The sequence below is a fragment of the Euprymna scolopes genome, chromosome 38 (genome assembly GCF_053919585.1).
Source record: "Euprymna scolopes isolate OS-2025 chromosome 38, ASM5391958v1, whole genome shotgun sequence".
Taxonomy (NCBI): domain Eukaryota; kingdom Metazoa; phylum Mollusca; class Cephalopoda; order Sepiida; family Sepiolidae; genus Euprymna; species Euprymna scolopes.
This window is the reverse complement of record NC_136519.1, coordinates 81,941,240-81,956,098: the sequence shown is the minus strand read 5'-3', so window position 1 is coordinate 81,956,098 and position 14,859 is coordinate 81,941,240. Positions and strand designations below refer to the sequence as shown.

Genomic DNA, 14,859 nt, shown 5'->3' with positions numbered 1-14,859 from the left:
CCCTCGCCAATCTTTTACGAAAAACACCCATCTAGCTGAATCCACTGTCAAAAACTTTCCCCACTCTTTATCTATGCCTAAATCAAAACGTAGATTCCATGAACAAAGCTTCTTTCTTAGAACTGCATGCCTGTGGAACTCTGTTCCGTCTGCCTGCTTCCCACCTGACTACAACCTGGATGTCTTCAAGTCCAACGTAAACAAATTCCTGATGAACTGCCCCCTTAAGTAGACACTTTATTAAATCTCCACACTAACGTACTGTACTTACAATAACCCTTATCCCTGAGTGGCTTCCGGGCCTTGATAAGTGGTGACCACCTTGTAAAAAAAAAAAAATAGTGTAACATGCATAAACTACTACTGAGAGACCTCCTTGCTGCTGTGCTTTTCAGGAGTTTGAAGAAACGAAAGTTCAAGCCCTGAGGTTTGGACAATTTACGCGTACTTTTATTAATGCTCACCAATCAGTTTACAATAATCGATGTTTCTATCAGGTAATCGATAAATGTTGGCAAAACATTTTTTTTTTTTCTTAAAAAAAAAAACACATCTAGGATAATGTTGTGTCTGTATCAATAACAATATGAACGCAGAAAGTAAAGGTAAAACATCACCGTTTTTGGCCTTTTGGCCAAAGATTAGTACAGGGGGGCCTCACTAACAACCCAGTAGGATTTATTTTTTGTTTTTAATAGGAACAATTTTTATTAGTTTTCCCCACTCCACGAAAAATCTTTCACTTAATTCAAAAACTTTTTATTTTCTAATGAAATTGAATTTTATTTTTATTTATTCACACATGCACAGTTACACACACACACACACACCAAAAAAAAAAAAATGAAAAAAAAAATGCATACACAAACACACAGACAACTGTTTATAAATTGTAAATATGTTTTTGACTCTTAAACGCTGGGGATTTATTAGTTAGATTAAGATCCATAGAGTGAATGAGGTATTTTGGTAAATGTTGCCAGTCAAGAGTAAGACTCCAAAGTCTACATTTATTACTTTTTAATCACTTTAGTTACAAAGACCTGAACCCTTCCCCTCCCCAATTTCTTGTAGGGCCTTGTGCCTAATTTTGTTGTCTAAAAATCTTTTGTTTTTTACGTAATTGTATTCTCAAAAATTTTGATAGCAATAAAATATATAAACAAGATCAAAGTGTAGTATCTGTTCTTCAGATGCGGCACTTCCATTTCTCGTTCTCTTTCAGTGAAGGAGAAATCCTTCACGACTGAGACAATTTTTATGTTTGTACCTTTTCTCCACATTAAAAAACGACTCTGGTGTCTAACTCTGTCCTGTGGGGAGGCATTGTAAATAGGTACAATAATCGATGTTTCTATCAGGTAATCAATATATGTTGGCAAAACATTTTTTTTTTTCTTTTAAAAAAAAAAACACATCTAGGATAATGTTGTGTCTGTATCAATAACAATATGAATGCAGAAAGTAAAGGTAAAACAAATATATTAAGATGAAAAGATAATACATATTTACAAAGGTGCAGTTGTACTGCAGTTGGAAGATTGTCCGGCAGAGGGCGTGTTAAAGTCTTTCATGGAGCAACCGGCACATGCGTCTTGCCTATCCGGCGTTCGAACACAGCTCCCTGGTCTTGCTGACTTGATACCTTTATCTATATCTTGTTCACCCACGTATGCTAATTAGTGGGCGTCTCTACAACAGATGATATATGTGTTGACAACAATCAGTTGATAATGGCACAAAAATATAATTGATTTTGTCACAAATCTGATTTTTTTTTTCTCTCAAATCTGCACAAAAACTTGACCTGATGGAGAGAAACATGCTCTATATTAGTTATCAAAAAAAAAAAATGTTTTCCTGTGTTATTGTTCCTATTTGTTTGCCTCCCCATGAGGACAGAGTTAGACACAAGGTCGGTTTTTAATGTGGGGTAAATCCGGTTCCCTAAAAAGGGGCACTCTGGATAGGAACAAAAAAAAAAATGTCCCAGTTTTTTTTTTTTTTTTTTTTTTTTACACAGTGATCACCACTTATCAAGGCCCGGAAGCCACTCAGGGATAAGGGTTATTGCAAGTACATTACGTTAGTGTGGAGATTTGATGAAGTGTTTACTTAAGGGGGCGGTTCATTAGGAATTTGTTAACGTTGGACTTGAAGACATCCAAGTTGTAGTCCAGTGGGAAGCAGGCAGACGGAACAGAGTTCCACAGGCATGCAGTTCTAAGAAAGAAGCTTTGTTCATGGAATCTACGTTTTGATTTAGGCATAGATAAAGAGTGGGGAAAGTTTTTGACAGTGGATTCAGCTAGACGGATGTTTTTCGTGAAAGATTGATGAAGGATTTCTCCTTCACCGACCGAGGACAGAAAAGGTAAAGTGTAGCATCAGAATAGATACTACACTTTGATCTTAGCCCAAAGTGTTATTGTTATTTGATTTATTCAGACTACTGTTCTCATCTTGAACTCATTTTCACAATGTGTCAATTGATGTGACTTCCGACCCTCTTCTTGGAACATTTTCTGTCGAACTCAGGAATTTGCACAGAATTTTGAATGGAACCCTTTATTTAATACACAAGGTTAGAATGCTCTCGTTTTGTTAGACATGATTGGCTAGAAGTCATAAGTAATTTGTAATTCTGTTTTGAGTGTGCGGACCACAAGGACCTGGGGTGCAGTGGAAAAAGTATTTTGTAAAATTCAGTTGTCACACTTTTTTGGTGGTTGGAAGGCAATAATAAAAATATGTAAGATAAAAATATTTTTCCTCTTTCTTTTTTAGGTGTCCAGTCTTTCTCTGGTCAAATGAAGACAGACGTCATCCACATTGCCACGTCGAACCCAATCGGTGTATATAGCATGAGTGAAAGGTCAATGACTGCAAACCTAACGGACCTTTATAATGTTTTTCCCTCAGTTGGGATGTCTTATCGGCCGAAAGTGAAGCTTGTCCCGTTATTATCTCCCTTGGATGATACTCTTATACTGCATGAGTCACACGTAAGTAACAACAATAATAATCATCATCATCAACATCGTTAACATTATCACAATACAAATCATTAAATATTAACTTACTGTTTGGTGTAACCGGGATGGTGAGGGTCTTAATATTTTGAGATAAAATCCCTTTTTCAAAAGAAAAGGGACCAAACAGTAAATTAATATTTACAGATTTGTATTGTGATTAAAAAAAAAAAAAAAGAAATCTATATACGAAGTTAAATAAAATAACAAAATAAATTTTCATTTGTCCATTTTTTTTCATACGTCACGTTAATACAACAGCCGGTTCTTTGCATATCGCGTTCTTATACTCTTCCATTTATATATGTGCTTGTAATGTTTAACCTGTTGATTTCCGTTTATATATATATATTCCGTTTATATATATATATATATATATATATATGGAAGTTTTAAAAGCCAAAAGCAATGCGAAGAAAGACCGGAATCATGAAAGTAAAGAAAGTAAAGTTGTTTGTTTTTCTTTTCTTTACTTTCATGATTCCGGTCTTTCTTCGCATTGTTTTTGGCTTTTAAAACTTCCATATATTCCTTTACCAACAATGCTTCAAGCAAACTACTACCTACTCTTATATATATATATATATATATATATATATATATATATATATATATTGTTTATTGTTATATAAACATGCTCACATCCCGCTGCTACAAATAGCCACTTGTTTCAATCAAACAACAGATATCATCAGGCAGCGACTTGACTATTCAAAAGTTCAATGAATACCCTTTATTCATTGAACTTTTGAATAGTCAAGTCGCTGCCTGATGATATCTGTTGTTTGATTGAAACAAGTGGCTATTTGTAGCAGCGGGATGTGAGCATGTTTATATAACAATAAACAAGTATTATCAGCTCTTTTTATTGAGCACTATCTAACAACCTCGTTGAATTCATTAGTCCATTACTTTTGAATATAAAAAAACCCGAGTATATATATATATATATATATATATATATATATATATATATAAATATATATATATATATATATATACTTCAGAATAATGAAATGCAATAAATCTACTGGTATGCAAATCAAGTGATTATCAATCTTACAAAATATTATTGGATGTAATATTTTATATAAGACAATCCCAGCTAAATGAAAATTGCTCAATATACCAGATAGAGCAAAATTTAGGAATTTAAATTTTATGATGTGAAACGGTTAAATTTCAAATATAGAATTTTATTATATGCAAAACAAAGAATACATTTTAATAAGTATGTTTGATAGGTGTTAATAAATATTTTTGCTAATATTTTTCCTCTGAGGAGATGAATAAACATCGAAAACTCATGGATTAAGGAAATATACTTATTAAAATGCATTTTTTGTTTTGCATACAATAAAAATTCTAGATTTGAAATTTAACGGTTTCAAACCATAAAATTTAAATTCCTAAATTATGATATAAGTTTTGTTGAGACACTTGTAGTCTGTCTAAACTGTACGAACGAACTGTCTAAACCAAGATGGCCGACTCCTATTTATATCACCACAAGCAAGGGAGGTAACCATGTAACTGAAGCAAGGGAGGTAACCAATGTCTACATTAACATTGCTGCTGTCCTCAAGTGAATAATTTATTTCTGATTTAACAAGTCCCTTAGAAGCTCAGACGAAGCTCCTGCCTTGGTCAAACAATCAGAGACCTGATCACAACCCCTGATCCATTCTATCTGTATCTCTCCTCTACTCTTCATTTCCTTCAGCCTTGCTACATCTATTCTCAATCGTCGATCGCTTACCAGATTGTTGGAATTCAATGTCTCCACAAGTGATGCATTATCTGTCTTGCAGAGAACGTCTGGCAATTTAGATAACTGAAATACCTCTTGTATCATAACCGCAGTCAAAACACCAGCATCAGCTCCCTCATTCAGAGCAAGAGTCTCTGAGGCCAATGGGCTTTTTGTCACTCTGTCCAATTTCTTTGACGCCCAACACATAGGGGCCATTTTGTCAGTACTTCCTCCAATAAAGACAACAAAACCACCCTGTGAAGATCCATCTTCCAGACTGGCATAAGAGGCATCAGTATAACACAAAATGTGTAAATCTGAGGGCTTTCCCAATTTTGGAAATGTTATAGAACCCTTCTTGGATTTCAATTTTGATAAGGCTTTATTCGCCTCAAATAAGGCTTTTACTTTGGGATGCTTTCCAGTGTTGCTCATTTTACACACATCAAAAGCTATATCAGGGCGTGTTTGAGTTGAAACCCACATCATCTGACCTGCAAGTCTCTTCAACTCATGCTTTTCTTCTTCATTCAGTTCATCATTTTTCCTCAGTATCCTCCCTTTGCTTATTTCTATTGGAGATATGGAAGATACATATAGATCTTGTTCTACAGTGATCCCATTTTCCTGTTGATTAACATTCAGTCCAACATATTTGAATGTTCCACTTTCATGAGATCCCACCTTAAATTTTTCTTTCAATGTTGCAATCACATCCCTTTCAAACTCTGTGTTTCCACAGAAAACAAAATCATCCACGTGCATAGCAAGAATTCCAGTCAAATTTCCTTTAATATCATGCCACAAAAACAATGCATTATCATAAGCACTTGCTACTCCTTTTAATTCAATCAAAGCCTGAGTAACTCTCTTGTACCATGCCCGTGGAGCATCATTCAATCCATAGATGCATCTTTTTAATTTCCACACTTGAGATTTAGGACAAACATCAGATGGTGGCCTCAGGTACACATCTCTCTCTAAAATACCACCTTGCAAAAAGGCTGAGGTAAAATCTATGGTCTGCAGCATCCAATTCTTTATTGATGCGGTTAGCATGACCATTCGCATAGCTTCACGGCTACATGTTGGGGAGTCCGTTTTCAGATTACTATTTTCTTCATAGCCTCGTGCTACAAGGCGAGCTTTCATTGTTTTCTGATTATCCTTGAATTTTTCAGTAATCACCCATCTTGTGGATATTGTTTTTTGACCTGTGTATGGCACACATTCAAATACTTCATAGGTGTTCATGTTTTTTATTTCTTTATGCTTGGCATCCATTACAGCTTTCGACTGCTCTTGTTCAGCGGTGAGCAGGACTACATTTTCCTGTTCAGTATATTGGGGCACTTCTCTCCAATGATCAATATGATTCCAGTTGATACAAACTTGATCCTCGTTTTCATCCTCAGGTTCTATATTGATCCAATGACTATATTTGCCAGTTGATTTAGGCTGTACTGACATAACCTTTCCTTTCTTCCACTCCCCACTTCCATTTATTTTATAAGTTATGGTCTTATTTCGGCCAGGTTTTTCAGTCTTATCTCTTAAACTGGTAGAACTATCAACAACTTCTTCTCTGTCTATATCTTCACTTTCTACCACTTGATTCTGCAACTCCTCCTCCTCAACTGAAAGGTATTCATTCTTCCCTTCTGTAGTGTTTCCCAGCATTTCAGCTTTTTTTGTTCTTTTTTCATTGTTTTTATTCACTTTCATCAATTGGCACGGATGCATCCTATAAAATGCTCCGCCATGTCTGATTAAGACAAACTGGCCTTCTCTGCCTAACACTTTTGCTGGACCACGCCATCCTTTAAAACCCTGCCTCCGATAATAGATTTGGTCTCCGGTAGCATAATCTTCATCAGCATAAGTTCTGACATTAGACCTGAGAGCTCTCCTAATTCTCTCACTGGACTCAGCTTCCAAAAAGTTTCTCCTTGCACTATGGAGAGCATTTAAATTTTTTCTCACCATGTCACTTGTAGTAGAGGACTCCATAGCAGGTAACTGGTCTGTCAGAATTGAGGGTGTATTTACATTGAAACCGAATACAAGTTCATTTGGACTGTGTCCAGAGTAATTGAGGAGGGCATTTTTTGCACAAATAGCCCATGCCAAGGCAATTTCAGGTTCACACTTCTCATCGTCAATTGTTTTTTTCATTGCCTCAGCAACTATCAAATTATGACGTTCTACAGTACCGTTGCTGAATGGACTTTCTGCGGCAGTAGTACAGGTCTCTATGTTGAGTTTTTCATTCATCTGTCTATAGTGTTCGTTGTTGAATTCACCCCCATTATCACTCAGAAAACGAACAGGAGATCCGAAATAGGTAATCCACATCATAAAGATGTTTTTGATGATCTCCTCCTTCTTCTTTGTTTTGATCAATGTTGCCGCTGAATACCTGGTAGCGGCATCAATGAGATGTAGTATCCACACCTCATTGTGGATGAACTCTTTCAAATCCATGCAAACTGTGTGATTAAATCTATTGCCAAGAGGCAATCCCACAACCGGTCGCAGTGGAGCTTTTTTAAATCTAAGGCAAATTTGACAGTTTTCACAAACCTCCTCAATCGCCTTTATAAATTCCTTGTCATTGAATTTGTCACTTTTTTTAACCAAGGAAACAAGTTTTTCCTTCGAGGCATGAGCAAACTGTCGATGAAGTTTTTCTGCTTTTTTTTTTTTTCTGTGAAAGAACACTGACCAAAATTCTGAACATGTAATACAATGTTCTTAGTACCACTATGATCCAACAACTTATTTGTTAAGGGGAGACAATAGTGCCCTGAAGTTGTGGTCTTTAGTTCAATACATTTATCAAAAATCCAGCACATATCTTTCCAGAAATCTAGCACTATTCCTGCAGTCTTCATTGATTTGTGACTTAATAGAAGAGGCAAGTCGTTTTTCACAATATCTGCTTCGATATAAACTCTTATACCTCCGAGTGTAACCGGAAATTTAGCAACTTTAATTGCTGTGACAGCCACTCCATCACCAAAACAAAAACTCCGGTCTGAGTTCGTATACTTCACTAGTTGCAGGTCACTTTCATTTAAAGTATCTAAATAAACATCAAGCCACACTTCGCCAGCCAGTGTGCGAGTACAAGCAGAATCCAAGACTGCCATTCCAAATGTTTCCTTTACAAGATTTGAGATTTTTTCATTTGTACTGTTCAAATAAATATTTTCTTGAATGAACAACGTAATGTGTATTTGTTCTGTCGCTTCCGTAAACCTGGGCGTATTTCTAGGACACTCTCTAATTAGATGGTTCGGAGACTGACATTTGTAACACAACAACACGTTTCCACTTCGGTCACATGGATTAGATTGTCCTCGACGAAAACGCCTTTTGTTGTTACCCGGTTTAGAATAATTATAGTTGACGATTTCGGGCTCTGATTTCACTGCCGGTACATTTTCATCACGATAAATGTCACCAAATACTTTCTTTATCGATTCCTTCATGTTTTGATACGTCAAAACAGAACACGTTGTCCGCGCTAATTTTTCGTTCTCTTCCGATATGTTAACCGCGTTCAAAACAAGAAAAGCTTGCACTCCTTCCGGTAGAATAATGTAGAATTTTTTTAATCTTTGGTACAAAAACTCATAACGAACAAGAAAGTCATTTATACTGGTACCTGACGATCTTTTATAAGTGTAAAATTCCTTAAAAGTCATGTAAGCGTGCGTGTGTTCATCCTTTAAATATATGTCATCCAGTTTCTTTATTAAGATCTTCAAGCCATCTCGTCCGCCGATGTCACTTGTTGGCAATTCACGGACACATTCTCTAATATTCGGTGGTAGCGTCAAAAACACTGCTGGCCCTTTTTTTTCCTCAGAAAGATCCGTGAACAACGACCACATTTCAACGTCTTGTTTCCAGTTCTCGTAAACATCCTCCCCCTCCAACAATGGAGGTTGTTTGTTCGAAGTTGCCATATCCGATATCCGATCTGTCTAGTGCTACAGACAAGCTGTACAAAAAAAAAAAAAAAATTTTTTTTTTTTTTTTTTTTTTTCGTTTTGTCGCACGCAGAGGGATATCTCTGCTACCATTTGTTGAGACACTTGTAGTCTGTCTAAACTGTACGAACGAACTGTCTAAACCAAGATGGCCGACTCCTATTTATATCACCACAAGCAAGGGAGGTAACCATGTAACTGAAGCAAGGGAGGTAACCAATGTCTACATTAACAAGTTTGAGTTCAGTAAATTATTTTAGGCAAAAAATAAATCGGTTTCTTAATTTAAGTAGATATACCCGGTAATTATTGAGTTGAATATAATAAATTTTAAAGCTTATACTTTTTTTAAATTTTTTTATTCAATTTTCACCCCAAACAAGGCACAGTGCCACTTTGAAGCAGGGGGCTACTATCAGGGACTTAATTAGCGGGGTCATTATGAAGGGAGATGAGTAGAAAGATGTTTGTTGACATTACACTTGAACTTCTGCATATCGTTGCAGTTGGGAAAGCAGAATCCCGGAAAAACACACATATAAATATATATTAGTTTACATTGAAATTGTTTTAAAATATCCTGGCCTAAATAAAAAATAAAATAAAGAAAGAATAGGAAATAAAAATGAATACAAAAATATGGGAAGGAGGTTTAAGTTGAAAAAAATTAGTAAAATATAACCTTCAATTAATACAGTAAAAATTTATAAAATATAATTATTGAATAAAATGATTTTAATATGTAAGAAGGGTAATACAGTATACTGTTAATGCTGAATTACCTCCCTTAGGCTGAAAAGAAAACAAGCATAACGAAAAATAAGGCATCTCTCATGCTTCTATTTATTTTGCCTCCCCACGAGGACAGATTTAGACCCCGGGGTGGTTTTTTTACTGTGAAGAAAAGGAACAAAAATTAAAAATTGTCTCAGTCGTGAAGGATTTCCGCTCCACTAACCTAGAACGAAAAATTGAAGTGAAGCATAAAAACAGATACTACACTTTGAGATATTAAATCTTCTATTCAGGTTAAAAAGTTCAACATGAACAAAAAACTTAGGCACAAGGTCAACTCAAAAGGGGGGAAAATGGGGGTCGTTGGTCATCCTTGTCACTCCAGAACTAAACAAAAGTTTCTCTTAGCTAGTATCTTCTTCCACCATAATACCGCATTCATCCTTTCATATTGCAGGCATCTGAAGTAGGTTAACTAAATTGTATCAATTAATAGATATCTGTTTAAGAACAGGAATATACCTAATAAAAATATTTATCCAGTGTAATAATTAGGTTAAGGCCAAACATATTTTTAGATCATGCAGGGCTCTATGGACAAATTTATTTTTAGTTGACCTTTGCCAACTAAATATTTTCGTTTACTAGCCAAATAGAAAAGTTACTAGGCAAACCCACATGATTTTTAGAATATGACATCTTTGTTCTGTGACGAGTATGTACATCATAAAGATTTTTTTTGTATTTCTTTTTAATAAGTTTAATTATAAATATACTACAAATTTTATGTTGATACTTGAAGGTATAAACATTCTAGTTTCTCCAGATATTTTTTTTTAAACAGCCTTTGTAAAAAAAAGATTATATTGTTCTATTAAACTTTTATTGTTTAAATAATTTAACTTTGTTCGTTTTATTAAAAAAAAAAAAAGAGAAAAAAAGTTGAAAAGATATTTTTCACTCAGTAGTGAGCTTTGGAAGATTGTCAGTGAAAGAAATACAATCGCCAAAAGATAAGCGTTTCATTATTTCTAGTCGCCATTTTGAAAAATCACTCGCAAATGCGACTGTTTTACTCGCAATGTAGAGCCCTGAAGTGTGATGGCCATCTCCATCTCAAAAATAATCTGAGGTTTTTTTGTTTTTTTTATAGACATGATCTTTTAGATAATTCTACTTGGAAGCAGTGAAAGAAATGCAATCGCCAAAAGATAAGCGTTTCATTATTTCTAGTCACCATTTTGAAAAATCACTCGCAAATGCGACTGTTTCACTCGCAATGGAGAGCCCTGTTATGCAAAATAAGTTGAAATAAGGAAAAACGTAAACAAATTCTATGAATTAAAAATTAGTTTCGTATTAAAACCTAAATACACCTATTCTAGATTTAATCATTGCTAACATAATCTTAGACAATAATATTAACTTTTTATAAATAATAAATTAAAAAAAAATTATGCAAGATATTTTTGGTGTTGTTTAAACCAATATGATTGCGTTATATTAATACGCGAATAAGATGTGAATAGCTCTGCCATAAAAATCAAAGATGGCGTAAATATCATAAAACACAATGCATGTCGGAAATTTATCCTCTTTCAGATAAATTTGACGCAAAACTACTAGCCTGCAGAAAAAAAAAATAAAAGGATGAAATTAAAAGGAGGAGGGGTAAAGAATAAAATAGAAAGGTCTTGCTTTAAAACGAAGAAGAGATTTTATTTACAAAATGTTGCAAATTTTTCCCTTTGCAGGCATTAAAATACAAAAACAAAGAACGTCAAGTAACAAAATATAATACAAAAAAAAACGCTGGTTCTTATATTGAAAATGTCGTATCAATGAACGAATACAGTATTAAAAAATTAAATAGAAGTATTTCCTAATCACTCTTAAATATAATAAATTTTAAGGAACGTACTCACAAAGTTGATGGCACGTGTGTATTTTTTCTCAATTTAAAGTCTTTGAAATTATTCTCCTTCAAAATATGCGCATAACGTTGCCGCATAAATAGAGTTTACAGAAGTTTACCTCGTTGCGACCAGGTATTCTTTTGCCAGATTCTTTAAAGGTTCGGGAAAATCCTCATCCACAGCAGACAATGAAACACGTCCAATCTCTTCGCCACTGGAATTCAAAAGAGGCCGATTTTTGCACTGGTACCAGTGACATCATTATCATTAGCATTAGCATTGCCCTTTTATTCAAATTAAAGGGAGTTTCATATGAACCCAAGTTCAATAAAAAATTCAAAATATGCACATAATGTTGCTGCATAAATAGAGTTTACCTCGTTGCGACCAGATATTCTTTTGCCAGATTATACTTCTTTAAAGGTTCGGGAAAATCCTCATCCACAGCAGACAATGAAACACGTCCAATCTCCTCGCCATTGGAATTCAAAAGAGGCCGATTTTCGCACTGGCACCAGTGACATCATTATCAGGGAACTAGCATTGCCCTTTTATTCAAATTAAAGGGAGTTTCATACGAATCCAAGTTCAATAAAAGATACGAAATACAGAAAATCAAATATAAGAACCAGAATAAAAATATAATAAATGTATTCAGGGGGATGCACAATTATTGGTACAAAAAAAAAAAAAAAATCCCACATGCAACTATTCTTCTGATTTTTTTTGGATATATCTAATCATGCCTAAATTTTTGTTTTTCTTTTCTTTTTAAAGTTTATGAGTTCTTAATGTTTTGATAAGTCAGGGTGGGCAATATTAAAAAAAATTACATAATAATTATATGATTGTTGGATTCTTGGAATTTGGAATATAGACTTTTTGTCATTTATGCTCTGTAGTTATATTTAGCATACATTGAGCTTCATTATAAAAAGATTGGTATAAATAAAGAGTGAAATATAATTACATAAGCATATTTGCTTATATATATATATATATATATATATATATATATATATATATATATACCTTGACTAATGGTGGGGGGGGGCTGCTTTGCCCAGTCGTAAAATATGCTAAAATAAGATATTTTAAATATGACCCATTATTATTTATCAGTATAAAGCTCTATCTGGAAGGATATCGAGACCTTTGTGTACATTTGGGGTCAGTTGTCTTGATTCGGTTCTGTTCTGATTTATTGAAGTGGCTTTTCATGTTGTTATATGTATATACATATATATATATATATATATATATATATATGTTGAAATTTTCCTCCTTTCTCTTTCAGACAAATGCAGTGATGAGCATTAACTATATTACAGGCGAAGTAGCTCGCTTAAAGACCGACTTTTTACCTGAAGTGACTGTCGAAAGAAAACACTTTCTACGCTATGGAACCAAAACTAAGAAAGAGGTATTTTGTTTTTTGAATTCTTCTCGGATTCATCCGATCTGTTTTTTTTGCATATTATGTAAAACCATGTCATCTGTTGCGAGCATTGCCCCCTCCCCCCCAATGCAGTTTGTCATGGTTTCTTCTTCTTCTCATTGTGGCCATGTCGTTTATCCGATTGCCAAGGGTGCAAGCACTGGTTTGCAAGCATCTATTATTGTTTTATAGATAATCAATATAGCGAGTGTATATGTAAACGTGTTGGTGTCATCTATATATTTACTAAGTGTATATACCCGGTGTTGCCAGGTAAAAAATATATTGCCAAGCAAAGGGTTTGATCACATACATTTAAGATACATAAAATATCCTTGAAAGTTGATCATATTTTTAATTTTTGGAAGCATAAAGCGCAGTCATCTTCATCTATAAAATTCAAACAGGGGAATAAAATATAGCTTAAAGGGAAATAAAATAGAATACTTAAAACAATTCTGATACTAATTTCGATTAAAAATTTAGCGCTGATTATTAAAACAGATTTTCTTTAATGTAATATGCAAATGAGATAACCTTTTGAATGTTGATTTCTTTTGGAATAAATCCGCTGGACCAATGATTACTCTTCATGGAAGCGAGACTATTTAGGAATTTTGGGTGACCAAGTTCATTGTATGGTTCAAGAACTGTTCCCGGAGGGGAATGCCATCTTTCAAGATGACAATGCCCCAATCCATACAGCTAGAACTATTAAAGATTGGCACAGAGCATTCCAATGAAGTTGAACATCTGATTTGGCCACCACAATTCACCAGCTGTGACAATCAGGCTTTAGTAGGATGTATTCCAATTTCTGCTGTAGCTGTCTATTTGAACCTGAAATCATAAAACTTGGTCAATCATCATAAGATATATATAGCAATAACATGTAGGGGACTAGGATATATAAATACCCCAATCCCGTTACAAAAGAATAATGAAACGAATGGGAATTGAAGGAAACAAAGACTCAATTAATGGATAAGATAAATGTCGTTTATTTGCTGTTGAAAGAAATGAACGTTTTAGTTATAACATGTCCGCGCGTATGTAACCCATGTTCGTTACAGGACTGGTGTTGTAGCAAGAATAGGAAATGTGTTTTCATCTCAAGTTCAGGTCACTATTGTTTGTTCGCGCGTGGGAAGAGAAATAAATGTTGTAGGAAAATTGAGAATGGTAGTCCAGCGTGTAGACAAAGAAGAGGATATTAGAGTTGTCATCAGTTAGTAGTCAGCTACGCGAAGGTGTTCTTAGTGGCCAGAAGTAGATGGAGAGAGAAAGAGTGAGAATGTATACATACAGTTATTAGCTCGTGCCCCATACATAGTAGGAAGTGGGCGTGAGGTGCGCGTGCGCGCGCGCCGAAACGGCGGCGGCTTGTTAGCCTATCCTCTCTCGTTGAGAGTTGGTCCTAAAGAGAGTTAGAAACAGTTTGTCTCCATGTTTTATACTCGCTTCCAGAGTGTATCTTGCGCATGTGTATTTCCTTAGAAAGCGGAAGTGACGTCGTCCATGTGCGTGTTCGTGTTCGCGTGTGTGTATATATACGTGAATGTGAGTGTATGTACGCGAACGTGAATAAGTGTACATGTGTGGACGTGGGCGCGTATGTTTGTGTACGCGTATGTATATGACAGCTTGAAATATGAATGTGTGTTTTGTGTGAGACTTGAAAAAGGCTCGTACAAACATACTAAATTTTCAAGAGTCTATGGCAATTCTAAATGCCTGTACAAAAAATGTTTGGAAACTTATTGAAAGCACCTCGTCACTCAATGCTTCTAAATATATTGACTCAAGATTGGAAATTCTATGCCTGCCACTGTTAACTGACTCCCCATTCAACTTCTGGATATTCATCCTACTGGCTTTATGCACGTTGGTTAATCTTTTCTAACTATTGTCAAGGCTTTTTTTTTTTTTACTTTCAACAGCTTTTTCCTTTTCCTTCTGAATCACTATCTTACGCTCCCCAGGAGTC

The 14,859-nt window shown here is 34.8% G+C and overlaps 1 protein-coding gene across 1 annotated transcript in view; it reads left to right on the top strand.

The window, feature by feature from the left end:
* The window catches only part of LOC145263224 (von Willebrand factor A domain-containing protein 8-like), a 207,061-nt gene that overhangs the window by 142,222 nt on the left and 49,980 nt on the right, over positions 1–14,859 (top strand). The window contains exons 29-30 of the mRNA XM_080120309.1: positions 2,788–3,005; positions 12,732–12,857. Of these exons, the coding sequence (XP_079976435.1) occupies positions 2,788–3,005; positions 12,732–12,857 (344 nt within the window). The remainder of the gene's footprint in view (positions 1–2,787; positions 3,006–12,731; positions 12,858–14,859) is intronic.